The sequence below is a fragment of the Lepus europaeus genome, chromosome 2 (assembly GCF_033115175.1).
Source record: "Lepus europaeus isolate LE1 chromosome 2, mLepTim1.pri, whole genome shotgun sequence".
Taxonomy (NCBI): domain Eukaryota; kingdom Metazoa; phylum Chordata; class Mammalia; order Lagomorpha; family Leporidae; genus Lepus; species Lepus europaeus.
In genome coordinates, this window is record NC_084828.1 from 36,050,487 (window position 1) to 36,066,846 (window position 16,360).

The window sequence follows — 16,360 nt, forward strand, 5'->3', positions numbered from 1 at the left end:
ACATTTCTGGCTTAGAAAGTAAAACCTGAGCAATAGTGACTTGATGTGTGTATTGGGGGCAGCAGATTTCTTACAGTTGGACAATAGATGTCATGAAAGGTGACACTAGGCATAGAATACAAACATTTTGTTTATCATCATTGTTTCAAAAATCACTATCCTCCACTCTCATTACATATATTGTTGCTTAAATGCCTGCAATGCCCTTTATTTTCAGATCTTGCTTCTTTCTGCTTATGGATTCTCTATTCACTGGAGACATTTAGGTAATTCTGGTTATTGCTGCATAACAAACCACCCTAAAGATAATAGTATAAAGTATCATTCATGAGTTTCATTCTCCTAGATTCTATGGGTCTGGAGCGGAAGGCACAAACAGTGTGGTTTGTTTTGGGACATCTTCGTAACTGCTCATGAAGTCTCATGACCCTGCTTGAAAGTTCAAGGATGGGAGTGGGTGCTGTGGAGGAGTAAGTTAAGCCGTGCTTGGAATGACTGCATCCCATATCCGAGGGGCTTGCTCAGATCCCAGCTATACTCTTTCTAATCCAGCTTCCTGCTATGCATACCTAGGTGGCAGCAAATGATGACTCAAGTACTTGGGTCCCTAAAATCCATATGGGATACCCAAAAGGAGATCCAGGTTCCTGGCTTCAGCCTGGCCCTCCCCTGCTTTTGTGGACAGAGGATGGAAAATTCTCTCTCCCCTCTCTCCCTACCTTTCAAATACATAAATATTAATTGAAAATTAAAAACCACTACATAAGCTGTGTATAAACAACTACATTTGTGAGTATAAATGGATGTGTGTGTTGTTCATTATTGGGTGCTTTCACAGTCTCTATTCTCTTCAAAAAAAATAGAGCACATACTTCATGGGTAACAGATCCATACACTACCGTGGAAGACTTCACGTGTCTTAGCAAACCCAGGCGTAAGCAGATAGCACGTGCTATTTCTCTGGACAACCACCCAGATAACTGAAATAGGTTTACAGGTTTTTGAATAGTTATCTAACTTTTGTCTCCTTGCCTCTGAATTTTATCATGTGTGGCTTGAGAATGTCTATTAGGACCATCTTGGTAACACCTTGGGAAGTAAAGCAATATGTGGAGCCAAGGGCAGCAAAGCAATTCCAGGACAACAGAGTCAGGGCCTTGACTGATCCATGTTCACACAAGGCCTTTTTGTTGTACTTTTCAATACCATTACACCATGAATTTATTTTATTGCTTAGCCTCATTGAGTTGAATTTTATGTATTTTACATCTGTATCCTATGTTCTAAAACCTTATTACTAATACTCTTGTTTATATAAATGCTAAGTTAATTATAAAACAATTTACTCCCTAGGTGCTCTTAATGTATTTTACCAGTTCATTCTTTTATGATGCTATTGGTGAATTCATTAGGTTTGTGTGATACTAAAAATGTTTTAGTTGAAGAATGATGGGAACTGACCAATAAAAACAAGCAAATAATCCAAGTCATGTTTCTCAACATTATTTATAATTATGCTTTTTTTGATTCCTTTAAATCTACTTTAATTTTTAAATGTACTCTACATTTTATTTCTTTAAGTAAAAGGGAACACAGTCTTGAGACACCAGGCTTTATATGTCAGAAATAAATTGACGACTTCCTTTTCAGCTTTCCTGTCCCAAGCAAGTCTTCAATTCATGTTTAGAGTTTCCACAAGCTCCTTTAACGCTCTGTAAATGCATGCATTGCATTATTCACACTGTTGTGTACGTGTTATCTGCTTCTCAGTACGTGTGAGCACTTCCAGAGCTTGTCCCTTTTCCTAGTGTTTGGTAGATGCCTGGTAGATTGCTGAATGAATGGATGAATTCCTAGCTGGACATTAGAGTAAAGGGAGTGAATAAGGGGCTGGCGCTGTGGCGCAGCAGGTTAACACCCTGGCCTAAAGCACCAGCAACCTATATGGGTGCTGGTTCTAGTCCTGGCTGCTCCACTTCTAATCCAGCTCTCTGCTAAGGTGGGAAAGCAGTAGAAGATGGCCCAAGTCCTTGGGCCCCTGCACCTGCATGGGAGACCCGGAAAAAGCTCCTGGTTCCTGGCTTCTGGCTTCGGATCAGCACAGCTCCGGCCATCGCAGCCAATTGGGGAGTGAACCATCAGATGGAAGACCTCTCTCTCTCTCTGCCTCTCCAAAAATAAATAAATAAATAAATGTGATGAGCAACTTAACTAAATATTTTTGTTTTTCTTTTTGGAGCTGACCACTTGTTTAGGATAGTCTGATAGTTTGGATACTATAAAGTAGGATAAGAAAGATTGTTCAAAATGATTAATTCTGCACACTTGAACCATGTGAGACTTAACAATTGTTGATATTAAAGAATTGAGAAGTTTTATTAGCATCTGAATATATTCTAATCATATTCATAGGCAGATAATTATTCTAAGCAATTTATTATTTTTCTTGACTTATTTTTCCCCAAAGTGTCTCTAATACCCAAGTGGTAAACTATTATTACAAATATGTTAGCTCACTTTGAAAAGGCAGATGGAAAAAAATATTTTGCTTTTCCATAGAGAGGCATAAGAAGGAGCTATGGAATTGCTGGTTTATGCAACATACTTAAAAATATATATATAAACTTTGGGCCGGCGCTATGGCGCAATGGGTTAAAGCCCTAGCCTGCAGCACCTGCATCCTATATGGGCGCCGATTCAAATCCCAGCTACTCCTCTTCCTATCCAGCTCTCTGCTATGGCCAGGGAAAGCAGTAAAATATGGCCCAAGTTCTTGGACCTCTGCATGCATGTGGGAGACCCAGAAGAAGCTCCTGGCACCTGGCTTCAGATTAGCTCAGCTCTGGCTGTTGCAGTCATTTGGGGAGTGAACCAACTGAATGGAAGACCTCTCTCTCTCTCTCTGGCTCTACTTCTCTCTGTAACTCTGTCTTTCAAATAAATCTTTAAAAAAAAATCAACCAGTGTCTCAAGTTCTTTTGTGATAAAAATAAAGTTAAGTATATTTGGAAGATTTAATCCTTTTAATTCTGATTAACTTCATATTGTGTATGTTAATGTGAGATCTCATATCTTGTACATGTATAAATGTGAAGTTGCAATGCTTGGAAGTTATCATTTATAGTTTTTTTTTTTTTTTTTTTGACAGGCAGAGTGGACAGTGAGAGAGAGAGAGACAGAGAGAAAGGTCTTCCTTTTTGCCGTTGGTTCACTCTCCAATGGCCGCTGCGGCCGGTGCACCGCTCTGATCCGAAGCCAGGAGCCAGGTACTTATCCTGGTCTCCCATAGGGTACAGGGCCCAAGGACTTTGGGCCATCCTCCACTGCACTCCCGGGCCACAGCAGAGAGCTGGCCTGGAAGAGGGGCAACCGGGACAGGATCGGTGCCCCGACCGGGACTAGAACCCAGTGTGCCGGCGCCGCAAGGCGGAGGATTAGCCTAGTGAGCCGCGGCGCCGGCCTATAGTTTGTTTTTAAAAGTGGCCTGTAGCAGTCTATGTGATATTTTAAGATTCAGATGCTAGCTAAAGATAATGTCAGTTTTAAATATTTGGCAATAGCTTCTTTAGTGGCATCCCTCCTCCCACTCCCAGAATGCTATTTTTGCCTTCACATTTTAGTTATAATTCATTTCGGAATGAAATTAGATATTTGCTGTTCCTGGTTCCTAACAGTTTTAATTGCTGGACAGAACACTAGACTTGAAGCAGGAAGCATATCCACACAATTTATATTTGAATATGAAGAGAATATTCTGAATTTCATCAATTTCCACCTGTCAAAACTTGGTTTCCTCATTTGTCAAAAGAGATTAAGACTAGACATTCCACACAAATTTTGGCTAAAATTCAATCACATTATATACTAAAATCACAAAATACACAATAAATGACTCATTTTTCTTCAGTAATCTGCTAAATCATAATTTACTTCCTGTGGTATAACCCAGAATAGCTTTTTCCAAATGCCTTCCACTTCCCAAGCTTCATTAACATGTTGCATATTTTTGTCTTCTAGGTTTGAGAACAAAACTTGTTTAAAGAATCATTAACTTTATTTACTGCGTTGACACACATAGACACACCCAAAAGAGTCACATTAGAGATGACTGATGTAGAAACACTGAAAAGAATAGGAAAGCAACATTCTAAATATATACCCTCCAAATTCCCTCATTGCAGAGAACGTAAGGCAGGCATTTCATACGTAAAAAAAAAAGCCTCAGATTTTCACTAAGTTGGCTAAAAAATATATCCCTTCCTATGTTTAGAGTTGCCCTAGCCTGGCAGCCATGGCAAATACTTTTGCAGAGCCCCTGATCACTTGAACAATTGTCATCCAAAAGAAGACCTGTTAGCACCATTTGGCATTTGGCACCTGCTTTAATCCCATAAAAGAAAAAGGTCAGCAATTAAGAACAATCTAGTGGCTCCAGGAATTCTGAATTCTGAAACTCTGCAGGTATTTAAAACCCCACCTGCAGGGAGTCTGAACCCATACTGATCACTGTTCAGTACTTAGAATTGAGGTCCCTTCCTGCCCTGACCAGTCTTGGGCACCAGGTGAGGATTAAAACATTGTAAGGAAGGCACCCGCAAGTGCAGGTGATCCCTGAGTTACAAGGTACGGAAAGAAGTCCTACTTACTTGGTTGCTGTCGTCAACTCCAGAAGCTGAGCAGGATATGCAAATCCTTCTCTTGAGCTGGAGGCAATGAAAACTCTGTTATACCCAAACATGAAGCAATCAGTTTTTTCCCAAATGGGAAGAGAGTTTCTAAAAGCTTAAAGATTAAGTTTATATGTAGGGTTAGTGGTTAACCTAAAAATTTTACTTTTTTGGTACATTTACTACTTCCGTTTTTAAAAAAAAACTTATAAAGAGAATCAATTTCATGTATTTCATAGATATAATTCTAAGATAATGATACTCCCTCCCTCCCTCAAAAACAAAAACTGCCTAGGGCAAGCACTGTTGCACAATGGGTTTAGCCACCATTTGTAATGCCGTTTTCCCATATGGGCACCTGTGTGAGCCCCAAATACTCCACTTCTTATCCAGTTCTCTGCTGGATCAGGGAAAGCAGAGGAAGATGGCTCGAGTCCTTGTACCCCTGCACCCACGTGGGAGACCCAGCAGCAGCTCTGGGCTCCTGGTTTCATCCTGGCAAACCCCACCAATTGTGGCCATTTGGGGAGTGTGACTCAGTGGTAGAAAGATATTTCTCTCTCTCAAATAAATAAAAATGTCTTTTTTAAAAAAAAAAAGTACCTGCCTGAAATCATAAAATAGATCCTGTAGCAGAGAATCATAGCTTGAGTGGCTTATAAACAGAACTCGTTTTTCACATTTCTAGAGACTGCAAATTCAAGATGAAGTTTCTAGTGTGGTTGGGTTCTTGGGAGGGCACTCTTCTGCACTGCAGACTGCCAGCATTTCACATTTCATTGTTCTGGGTCAAGAAGGAAAAAAGAGCTCAATGGGATCCCTCTAACAAAGGCACTGATTCCACTCATGAAAGCTCCATCCTTATAACTTAAGTGCCTCCCAAAGCTCTCATCTCCTAATACCATTACATTGAGGGTTATGATTTCAACATGTGAATTCAGGGAAGAAAAGTTCAGTCCATAACAGTAAACAATTTGTGTCAAAGTAAGACAATGAACTTGAATAAATATAACAATAGCTCGTCAAGGGTCAGACGCCATTGAAGTTAATGGCTTTATATTTCCCAATGATAATGCTACCAGTTTTAGTCAGGAAATAATGCCTCAGTGATAACTTTGTGTAACATATCAATTGGCTATACCATACTCAACTTAGCTTGACATTTATTATGTTATTCTGAGGGACCTGGTAATTTTCCCTGCTTCCATTTGCAATGTGTGTTAGTGTGCATTAGGAGTCACCACTTTAATTTATTGTGGATACTTTTCTTTCTTTGGTACTATAAAGTTTTGTTGCTTTGCCATAAAATGCATAATTGTAGTTATTCTTCTAGAGTCTAATTCACATCTCACTGATGTTTTCCTTATTATTGTTTTGCCTCACTATTGTAAAAATTTTTAGAATCTATTAAATGTCACAAAAATATTTCAGAATATGATAAATTGAATATCCACATTACCAACAATTGACAAAATGGCTAAGAACTCCATCAATGTGGAAGTAATTTCAGTATCTCTGATTAATTTTATATTGAAATAAATTTATTTCATGTAATTAATTTATGAAAGAATTTATTTTTGGAAAAGGTAAATTGATGATGGCTGAATTTTTGGTACCATGCAAAAACATTTCTCAATAATCTTGCTTATAGCAGACGCCTTTGACAGCTTTCAGTGGCTGATAGTTTCCTTTAAGCTCAGGCTCATCTCATCATGGCATCTTCCCATCTCAAACACCTGTCACACCTATACCTGGTCTGCCCACTGTTGCTTGCAACAAATGCAACTACTGCCTGCAACAAATGGGAAGCAAGCACCAGCTTTTCACTGAAAGGGTCCAGAAAGCACTTTGCATGCTTTTCAGGAGAGCCAGGGTCCACGGTGAAGGCATCTTCACCTACTTTGATAGACCTACATACTGACTTTTTCTTTCATTCATCTTGAGTCCCAGCTAAGCTACTTGCATCCAACTCTTTGCCTCCGGCTCTGCTTCTGGAGAAACAGATAAGAGTAAGTCACTGTTTGACTCTTATCTGATCTCCAGGTTACTATAAATTACCCAAATGTATTTTTGACTACTAATTTGCAAATTATAAATGTATAGCCCTGACAGTTAGTAGTTATATAATCTAAAGACAAAGATCTGTTATGATTCTCCAGCCCAGTAGAACTATTAATATCTGTTATGATTCTCCAGCCCAGTAGAACTAGCATTGGGGTATAGCAAGTCAATTAACTGAGACATATATAATCTTCTGCCACAATTGCTCTTCAACTGCTTTTTGTCTTCTTGCCATTTCCTATATTAATGAAGTAAGTAAAAGAGTTTGACATTTTCTTGCTGTTTGTATGAGACATACCTTTTTTTTTAGCAGCCAGGATTGAATACATCATCATTACCTTGGCTGGCTGAAAATGATTTTAAGACGTTAACAACTAAGATTTCAATTCCAGATGCACCACAGTAATGTTAATGTTTCATTTGTCAGAGCAGTGGCTATCAAAATATTCTTTTGAGGGGCAGAAAGACAGAAAGAGGGAGAGAGATTAACAGAGAGAGATTAGGAGAGACAGAGAGGTTCAAAGAGAGGGATTCCAAATGTTGGTTCACTCCCTACAATACCTGTAATGGGTGGCATTGGGCCAGAGTTGGGGCTGTGAGCCCTGAACACAATCCAGGTCTCCTGCTTGAGTGGCAGGAACCAAATTACTTGATCCATCATCACAGCCTCCCACGGTCTGCCTTGGCAAAAAGCTGGAGTCAGGAGCTATAGTCTATACTCAAATCCAGGTACTTAGATAAGGGAAAGAGTTGTCTTACCAGCAACAGAACTGTTAGGACAACTGTCTTCCCCTCAAGCTATTTTTAATACAAATGAAGACTGTCTCCAAAGTGCAAATTACTGGACTTATTTCTTCCAAACAGCGGAAGTAGTTCTTGACTGCTTCTTCAATCAACACAAAATGTTGCAAATGGTACAGGAGAAACATTGGTATCTTGTGAGCCCCAAATGTGTACATCTTCAACTAAATGTCCCATCCCCAGTTTCTAGACCCACGGCATGGCATACAAACTCCATTACACCTCATCTGCTGCTACCTACATCCACATTCTATCAAAGGTCTTAGGAATACTGGGAGAGGGTCATTGGGTAACAAGGGCCATCAAGGTTAGAAGAGGGTACAGAGTAAGGGTTCTAACAAATGGACATCACTGGAACCTTGGACAACAGCAATGCCAAATGTCCCCTCTCTCTTGACTATCTATATTTTCTACACATGGACAAAGTCTCTAGAGTTTAGGTACCACTCTGTAGAGAAGGAAAGGAAGAGAAAATCCAGTCTGTATCTGAAATGACCAAGAAAGCCAGATGTGATTGAGTTCACCTGGAATTAAGACATTTTCTGCCACATGACAGAAGAGAAGCCAAAACTGATACTAAATCTCTTTATTGAGAACTCAAGTGACCTGGATACATCCCTACATTGTGAAAAATGTGCTGAAAACATTATACCCCCTCCCAATGTGTGGACCTTGAATTCAAAAGCAAAGAAACAAACAAAAACACCAAGAATTTATTCCACAATCAGGTATTTCACAGTGAATTTTACTCACTGGAAATGGAAACTCTTCATTCTTGCACCACACTTATTCTTTGACTTTCATGCAAACTTTTAGGAACAAAAACTGTATATGTAAAGTGGGGATTGCATGTGTAATGAATTTCAGTCCATAAAAGTAACAATATCTTGTATCAGTTTCCGAGTTTACAGAGTCCATTTCATATACATTAACGTACTAAATCATGACAATAGCTCCATGAGGTAGGTATTATTGACTTTACAGGTGAAGTACCTGAGACGTAGAGGTTAAGTAACATGTCCAAGGAAACATAGCCATGACAAAACTGGGACTCAAACCCAGGCCTTTGATGTACTTTACTTGAACGTATATCATGTTCTATAAATAAAGAGACTAACTTATTTATTGTCAACCTACCAAGGGAAAGAGAAAAATTAGGTAATCAAACATATCCTTCCATTATTTTTTCCCTTGAAATAGCTTGGAAACTGACTCTCTGACCTGTAGAATTATTTCTCTACATACATATGGTGAAAATTTCATTTTTATAAAATTAATTTCAAATTACACCACTCTCTTTTTTTTTTCCTAATTTTTCCTTTAGATTTCCAAATTCTGATAAAAACAACACCTAGGCAAAAAAGCAATGTAGATGTTATTGGAAAAAGGCTCCATTAGATTCTGTTGCTCTTGGCATTTCCAAGACATGATACCCATCTCATCCATCCACAGTTGACTATTTGAATAAGTTGATTTTAATGAATAATAATCTACAAACTGGTTTATGATAGGTTTTGTAAAAATGTCACACACATTTGTAACAGGAAAGCAGATAGCTACTGATAAGTATTTTAGATTTCCATAATTTTCTTTTTGACAGAAGGTGGTTCAACCTTTACAAATCAAATGTATCATAGTTGAATCTGATTATTTTTGAAGTAGGTTAACTGAAATTCAGATACACATACATGAACAAAAATAGTAACCTTAATATTAATTAGTTACTATCTTACCAAACTATAAAGTTCCTGGTTTTAATTCATCTTTCATCTTTAGTTTTTAGAGGAATCAAATGAAAATTTTTCTTAAAAATAAAACCTGGCTGTTCATATATCTTATGGATAATATCTACTTATCTAGTAAAATAGTGGTGAAATGTTCAGACATAAGGACTTTGTGATTAAATGGAATAAATTTGATCAGCACACAATGGAAAAAAATCAACACAAGAAAGAATGATGTATTTGAGAACATTTTTAATAAATAATGTGACAAAATTACTTTTCTGATTATTGGATTTTCAGTATGCAAAATTATGGCTAAAAATAAGAGGCTTCTTACATGAACATAATGAAAACATTAATCACATGGATTGTTCCCTTAGTACTGCACACTCTTTCTATGGAACTTTTTCAAATTATCTAAATGAACACATTTAGTTTTTGGTGAATATCAGCCTTTTTTTGTGGTTCAGTTTTGTTTGGCTTTGTTTTCCAGTGGGGTCAGGCTTAACACCTGTGTATGAATAAGTGTAGTATTTTTTTGTCAAATAGCACCAATTATAATGTCAATGAAATCTATATAATGACAAAAAAGATCATAAAAATCTACAGTCAGAGGACATCATTTGGCAATTAAAAGCAAGTATTGCCTCTATTTGAGCTTATAAGGATATCTCATAAGTTTTGACAACGGCCACAACAAACTTAAACCTTTTTTTTTTCTTTCCTTAAGTCCAGGAAAAGTAAGAACCATCTGGTTCATGACCCACAATAAAGTATGCACATTACTTCACCATCTGTCATCATTCAAATATTCCAAATACAAACATAGAGCATTAACAAAACAGGTTAAAAACGCTTCTCAACATTTTTCTCAATAAGACAAAAAAGGTTAATAGTTACAATGGTTTACAAATAAAGTTTAGTGATTGTGCTTTTAAAACCAAAAAAAAAAAAAAAAAAGATTAAAAACAGTGCATTATAAAAACAAAAATCAAACTTCCTTAAGTGGCACTTCTGAAAGTTGAGCTGACACTACCAGAAGAAATTTAGGCCAGTTAAGATAGGGATGTCCTTACTCAAATGGTCATTAAAAACATCCTTTTTTTGTAATATGCTCTTATAATTGCTTTTTGATTGAAAAATAGAAGAAGGTTTTTGCTAGGCTTACTTATGACAATGACTAGACAACCAGAGATCCAACTGGCTTAGCCCTACTTATCCAAAAGTACATTTTCCATAAGAATATACTTCAGTGATTGAAATGAAGACAAAATAAAGTACCACCAGGGGTTGAAAAGAGTATATATTTACAATGTTTCTACCCCATTCAAATTGTTCAGTTCTGCATTTGCTGTATTTTTAGTTTCTTCAGCAAAGGGTGGTATGAAAGACGGATTTAAAAATCATGTTAAAATGAAGTATGTTTTAATTTGCATTAGCAGTTAGTTATAGAAAGATTATACTTTGAGAGCCCTTGGCATGAGGTTGATTAGACAACTTTATCTTCAATCAATATTTTGCTATAAATTAGCTTGGTGTATAAGCAGTGCAATGCCATATCTCAGGGGCAAAATGCAAAGGAACTGCTTTGTTGTCTCCTGTTGGCTGTTGACTGATACAAGAAGTCAATAAACTTCCCTTGCTGGAAGGAAGGAGTAATGGTTTGTTCCAACAGTGAGAAGAACGGGTTAGGGATCAAACTACAACAATAAAAACCCAATAAAAATTTTAAAATGGTATCCCAATAAGAGGAATAAGAACGACAATTTGTACACTGATTGCACTGAACATTTTATCTGGCATCATGTGTCATCAGACATGAGGCTTCTTGAGTGATAATTTTCATGTTACTTCCCACAAGCCTCTCTGGTTGTCTTCAGCTTTCTGTTTCCTGTAAGAGAATAATTATTGTTACACATGAAAATGAATCTGGAGTATTGTCTTATAATTATTTGTAGGAATTTATGCTTAAAGCTTAAATTTAAAGTGCTTTTACATTCATTTGTTGGAATACAGAGGAAAATGCTGAATGCAACTAATTCATTTGTCAACCATAGGTGGTCTAAACTGTGTTCTACACAGTGCCTCGGTGTGGCAGGGTAGGTTCAGGGCATCGAGAAAGGAGAAAGAGTAGCATTATTTCACTTTTGCAGGATGGATAGGGTTAAGGCTCTGAGAAAGCTCTGAGCTCTCTACTCCCCTCTGCCCCAACTCCTCATTATATTTTATTGGTTTGAAATATTGGAGTTAACAGTAATGATTTTTGTTCTCCCAAATGGTTCTTCTATTTAAAAAACAAAAATAATAAACTTGAAAAACCACTTCTCTAACAGCATTTGCAGGAACAAAGAGCTTCTTTTTCCAAATCATAAAATCAAAATACATTGTATTGTATAAAAATTCAATTAGATATAATTACTGCTAGTTTTTCACTTTCTACAATAAAAACATATAGTTTAACAGTCATTTAAAATTTACGTATGATTAACTATATTTGTAAAGAGAAATTTGTCAACTTGTTTCTTATAAAATAGAGAAAACACAATCTTAAAATAGGAAGAAATTTTATAATCTGGTACGACTTACTACCAGTTACATTTTGAATCGCTATCTAACCATTCCAGTAACGGAGGATATCTTAGACCAAAGATGTATTCCTCTATTTGAGAAGGTCAATGTTACAGGCTAGATTCCAATTTTCAAAAGAGTGAAGGTGGAAGACAGTTGGCTATATCAGCCAAATTAACCCTGGAGATGACTAAGATGGCCAATAAAGGCCAGTCACATCATATATCTTTCACCTTATTTTATCTTCTTAGCATCATGAATTATAATATATCTAGACCAAAAGCTCTGCTTTATCGACAATGTTTTGCCATTTTCAAGTATTTCTTATCTGACAATCTGCAATTGAATATGAACCTTATGTCTACAAAGAAACTGCTGTTTAAATTGTGAAATACATTTCAAAAAAATCCTTAAATTCTCAGTTCAGTTTCTGGTATCATATATATTAGGTTACTGAAAAGTTTCAGATAAATTAATAACATTCATACACAGCTATGGATGTTTTAATTTTTGAGGCTGATAGACAACTTTAGTCTATTGTTGGAAAACTTGGGAAAAATAGAAATACCTCTAATTCTTCATTATTATCTTCTCCTCTTTCATATCCTCCAAGTACTTGCATTTCTGCAATATTTCTTCGACCTACATTTGCTTGTTCTCTTTGTCTGCTTCCTGATCCTCTTGATGACATTGAGCTTGAGGAACTTGGATCTCTAGGATTATTCGATGTTGGAAATGTAGGTCTACAGTATGGTAGAATATCCTCTGTGTAATGAAATATAATAAATGCGTGTGAAAACAACTGCATGCTTTTATTCTTGTTTATCTGTCATTCTGATTGGGGAAGTATCAGTGATTTTGAGGAATAAATGAGGTCATCTTATAAGCATAATGAATAATGCAACACTATCTTTTTAAAATTAAAATAACAAGCCTATTGTTTTCTTAGTACTGGCTGAAGATTTGGATTGATTCCACTCATCAGATTTTGTCCATCTCAAACTCACCTGGGACCCATATCACCAAAGGAGGTAAACAAAACAAAGAGTCAGACGTGGCTTCCATTTCTATCATTAACTGTGTCATCTCATATTATTTTAGGCTTTAGTTTCCACTTTATAATTTTAAAAAAGCGATAATAGAATCTGTATCTAGTGTTGATATGAAAACAGATCAGACAGTGAAACCACTTTGTAAACTATAATAGTGCTGTTAGAAGGAACTGTTAGGAACCAGTTTAGTCTCCTACTTGCAAGATAGACCCAAGCCCTGGTTGACTTTCCAGACAGTGAGACTTGAACCTTCATTTCCACATCATACATACATTGTGGAGCTTTGAATCTCAGAAGTCTGTCATTGTTGATACTTTAAAAAAAAAAAAAGCCACTCCAGTTAATTGTTGTTTCCTGAATGTCTATCCCTGTGCTGCTTTAAATGTGACACCACTTCTACTGATGCATCATGCATTTCCAAAGTCTGTCCACTCTACCCTTTGGTCACCAAATATATACATATATATATATTATATATATATATATAAACACTAACCCCTCTAACATTTTGTTTTCTTCCCCTGAAAGCTCCTCCTCTATCCACATAGACTGAATGATACTTATTTTCATGAAGTTTCCAGGAATGTTCTCTCTAGTGCAAGGGTAAGGATTTGAAAGGCTTGTCTTTAGCTCACCTACACCAGTTCTAAATCATTGCTCCCCTATTCTTCTACAGAAATATTCTTTACTTGTGATGCCCAAGGCATCTATTTATGAAGCCAGTAGAGCCCTCATTGGTGGCACCTTTTTTCTTCCAACCCTTTCAGTTCAACTTTCACCCCAATGACAGTTTTGATATGCAGGAGCTTTACTGTCCATGAGGATGACTACCCCCGGAACCTCACTTCTCACTTCTCACTGCTCCTGTGACCTTCATCTTCTGTCCCTGTTTCATCAACTTCTTTTCTCTCTTTTAACTTTAGTTTTTTCAAACTACAATATGATAAAATCCCTCTTGCTAAAAACTCTACCCTTAAGCAAGTAATCTACATGAATCAACACTTTCTTTCCCCACTTCTCACTCATGTTTCTTGAAAAGCAAATTGGACTTAATGTTGGTCTCATAACACCAGTTCACTCTACATCCCACTGTCACCTATTTATGGCCACATTACTACTAAGAAACTGAGAAAGTTAATAAAGCTAATCATGTTTCAGTCTCTACATCTTTGGACTTCTTACTGCCCTTTATCAGTCTAAACATTATCACTGTCTTAGCTTTTACTTCTCTTTCCTTCTTGTCCAATCTTTATGAACTCTGTACATAAAACACCTAATACATGTTGATGCCTTGTAGGTTTCCACTTTTAGTACAATGTGTGGGTGTGTCTGGACGTGTGATACATTCACCCTGGTGATGTCATCCACTCTCACAGATCGTAAACCTTTTTTAGCCTATAACTATCATGGGGACAAGTACGGATTTCCTGCTGTGCATGCTGTAAACTCCCAGACTGTCATATGACAAGTCATCAGTGAATATATTTGAGTGAATGGGTGCAAGCATTTAGTAGCTATATTCATCATGATAAATCATTAACTTATACTTTCAACTTCTGAACTACATGCAGAACTGAAGACTCCAGCCCAACTAAATTCCTTCTGAGAAACTCTCAAACTCAGCCCGTTGAACTTTGTCTCCATCATACCCACTGTCCTGAAATTTCCTCCCACTCCGTTACATCTAATGACATCAGTAATCGCTAAGCTATGCAAGATGTACAATCAGAATTTTTTAGGTTCACTCCTCTACTTCAATATCCTTTCCATATCCATCTAGTGTATCCTGTCCATATATTCAAATATGCAAGATCTTCAAGAAGTTCATGGAAAAATGAATTCAAAATATGAGTTTGTTTTGGTATAAGCAATTTAAATGCTTGCAAAGTTTTTCATAGTATATATCTCCATGAACATTTTGAAGGCCATTTATGGATGAATTTCAAAACAGTTTTGCACTAAAATAAACATCTTTTAATCCTAATTTCCATGAGTTTTTTGAAGCAAAAAAAATTACGTACAATGGTAAGGCTGATTTTGACACTGAAAAAGTTTTTTGAATTTTCTAAGTCATGTATCTCTGCTTCTGTAGCCTGGTTTATATTCTTACATCTCTTGTCTGGGTATCACAAACATCAGTATGTCTTTTGCTTCTGCAGCTATTCCTCTCTAAACTGTCAAACTCAGTTACTGTCCTGTTGGATGACCTACAGGTTCCTTCATGACATAAACCTACACTTATTTCAAGAGCTTCATCTTTGATCACCTTAATTAGCCTGTAATACTAAATGTATCACAGTCTCTTAAAGGGATCCTGTAGATTTTTATGCTGACTTCTCCATCTAAATGATGTACCTTTTCTTTCTTTTTTTTTTTTTTTTTGACAGGCAGAGTGGACAGTGAGAGAGAAAGACAGAGAGAAAGGTCTTCCTTTACCGTTGGTTCACTCTCCAATGGCCGCTGCAGCTGGCGCACCACACTGATCTGAAGCCAGGAGCCAGGTGCTTCTCCTGGTCTCCCATGCAGCTGCAGGGCCCAAGGACTTGGGCTATCCTCCACTGCACTCCTGGGCCACAGCAGAGAGCTGGACTGGAAGAGGAGCAACCAGGACAGAATCCAGCGCCCCGACTGGGACTAGAACCCGGTGTGCCGGCGCCGCAGGCAGAGGATTAGCCTATTGAGCCGCAGCACCGGCCTAATGATGTACCTTTTCTACCTGAGCTAAATTTCACCCATCCTTAAACACTCAGTTTATGTGTCATTTCTACCAGTAAAGATCAAGAAATATAAGACACGGTTCCTACACTGCATCTCATAAAACGTTGAGCTAACTGTCCCTCTTCTGGACTCTCAAGTATTCTGGCACCTTGACTATGATATTGAAAATACCTGTGAATCTGTAGATCCTCTCCTCTCCTCTCCTCGCCCCCTGCCCCCCACCCCCTGCCCTGCCCTGCCCTGCCCTGCCTTGCTCCCAAATCTCCTTTAGGTCAAGTTTCATGCATACACTAAATCTCAGGACTTATTACAACGCTTGATAACACAATAGGTGTTTGATATATGTAGAAATAAATTGAGCTGAAGTAAATGTCAGCAAAAAGATCAGAGTCTAGAAGACCACTTTCGTTAATTAAAAATAACCATTCATTATACATGCAAATCAGTGTGCCTCTTTCATTATAAATAATGCAAACTGAACTGTGAGGATGAAAACTACAGCAATGCATAGAAATGATAATTTAATGACAGACACAGGGTTATGGTTTAAATAAGAATTTGGGAATACATGGCATACAATAACTGCTAAGCATATCTCAGTGTCGTCCAAAGAACAGGGTTACTTGTTTTCAGATTAATGGGTCCAGTCTTAGTTTTTTTTAGTCACAAATATTTTTATAACCCAAAAGATACCATACTAAATTTCTGAAGATTGATCTAAAATAAATTTCACCTATTTGTGATTCTTTAATGCCAAGATTCTCATAAT

At 37.2% G+C, this 16,360-nt stretch overlaps 1 protein-coding gene across 1 annotated transcript in view; it reads right to left on the reverse strand.

Moving 5' to 3' along the window:
• Positions 1-10,195: 10,195 nt before the first annotated feature.
• The window catches only part of ROBO1 (roundabout guidance receptor 1), a 453,969-nt gene continuing 447,804 nt past the window's right edge, over positions 10,196-16,360 (reverse strand). Inside the window, exons 28-29 of the mRNA XM_062206682.1 lie at positions 12,390-12,586; positions 10,196-11,144 (exon numbers count right to left, since the gene is read on the reverse strand). Of these exons, the coding sequence (XP_062062666.1) occupies positions 11,130-11,144; positions 12,390-12,586 (212 nt within the window). The 3' untranslated portion in view covers positions 10,196-11,129. The remainder of the gene's footprint in view (positions 11,145-12,389; positions 12,587-16,360) is intronic.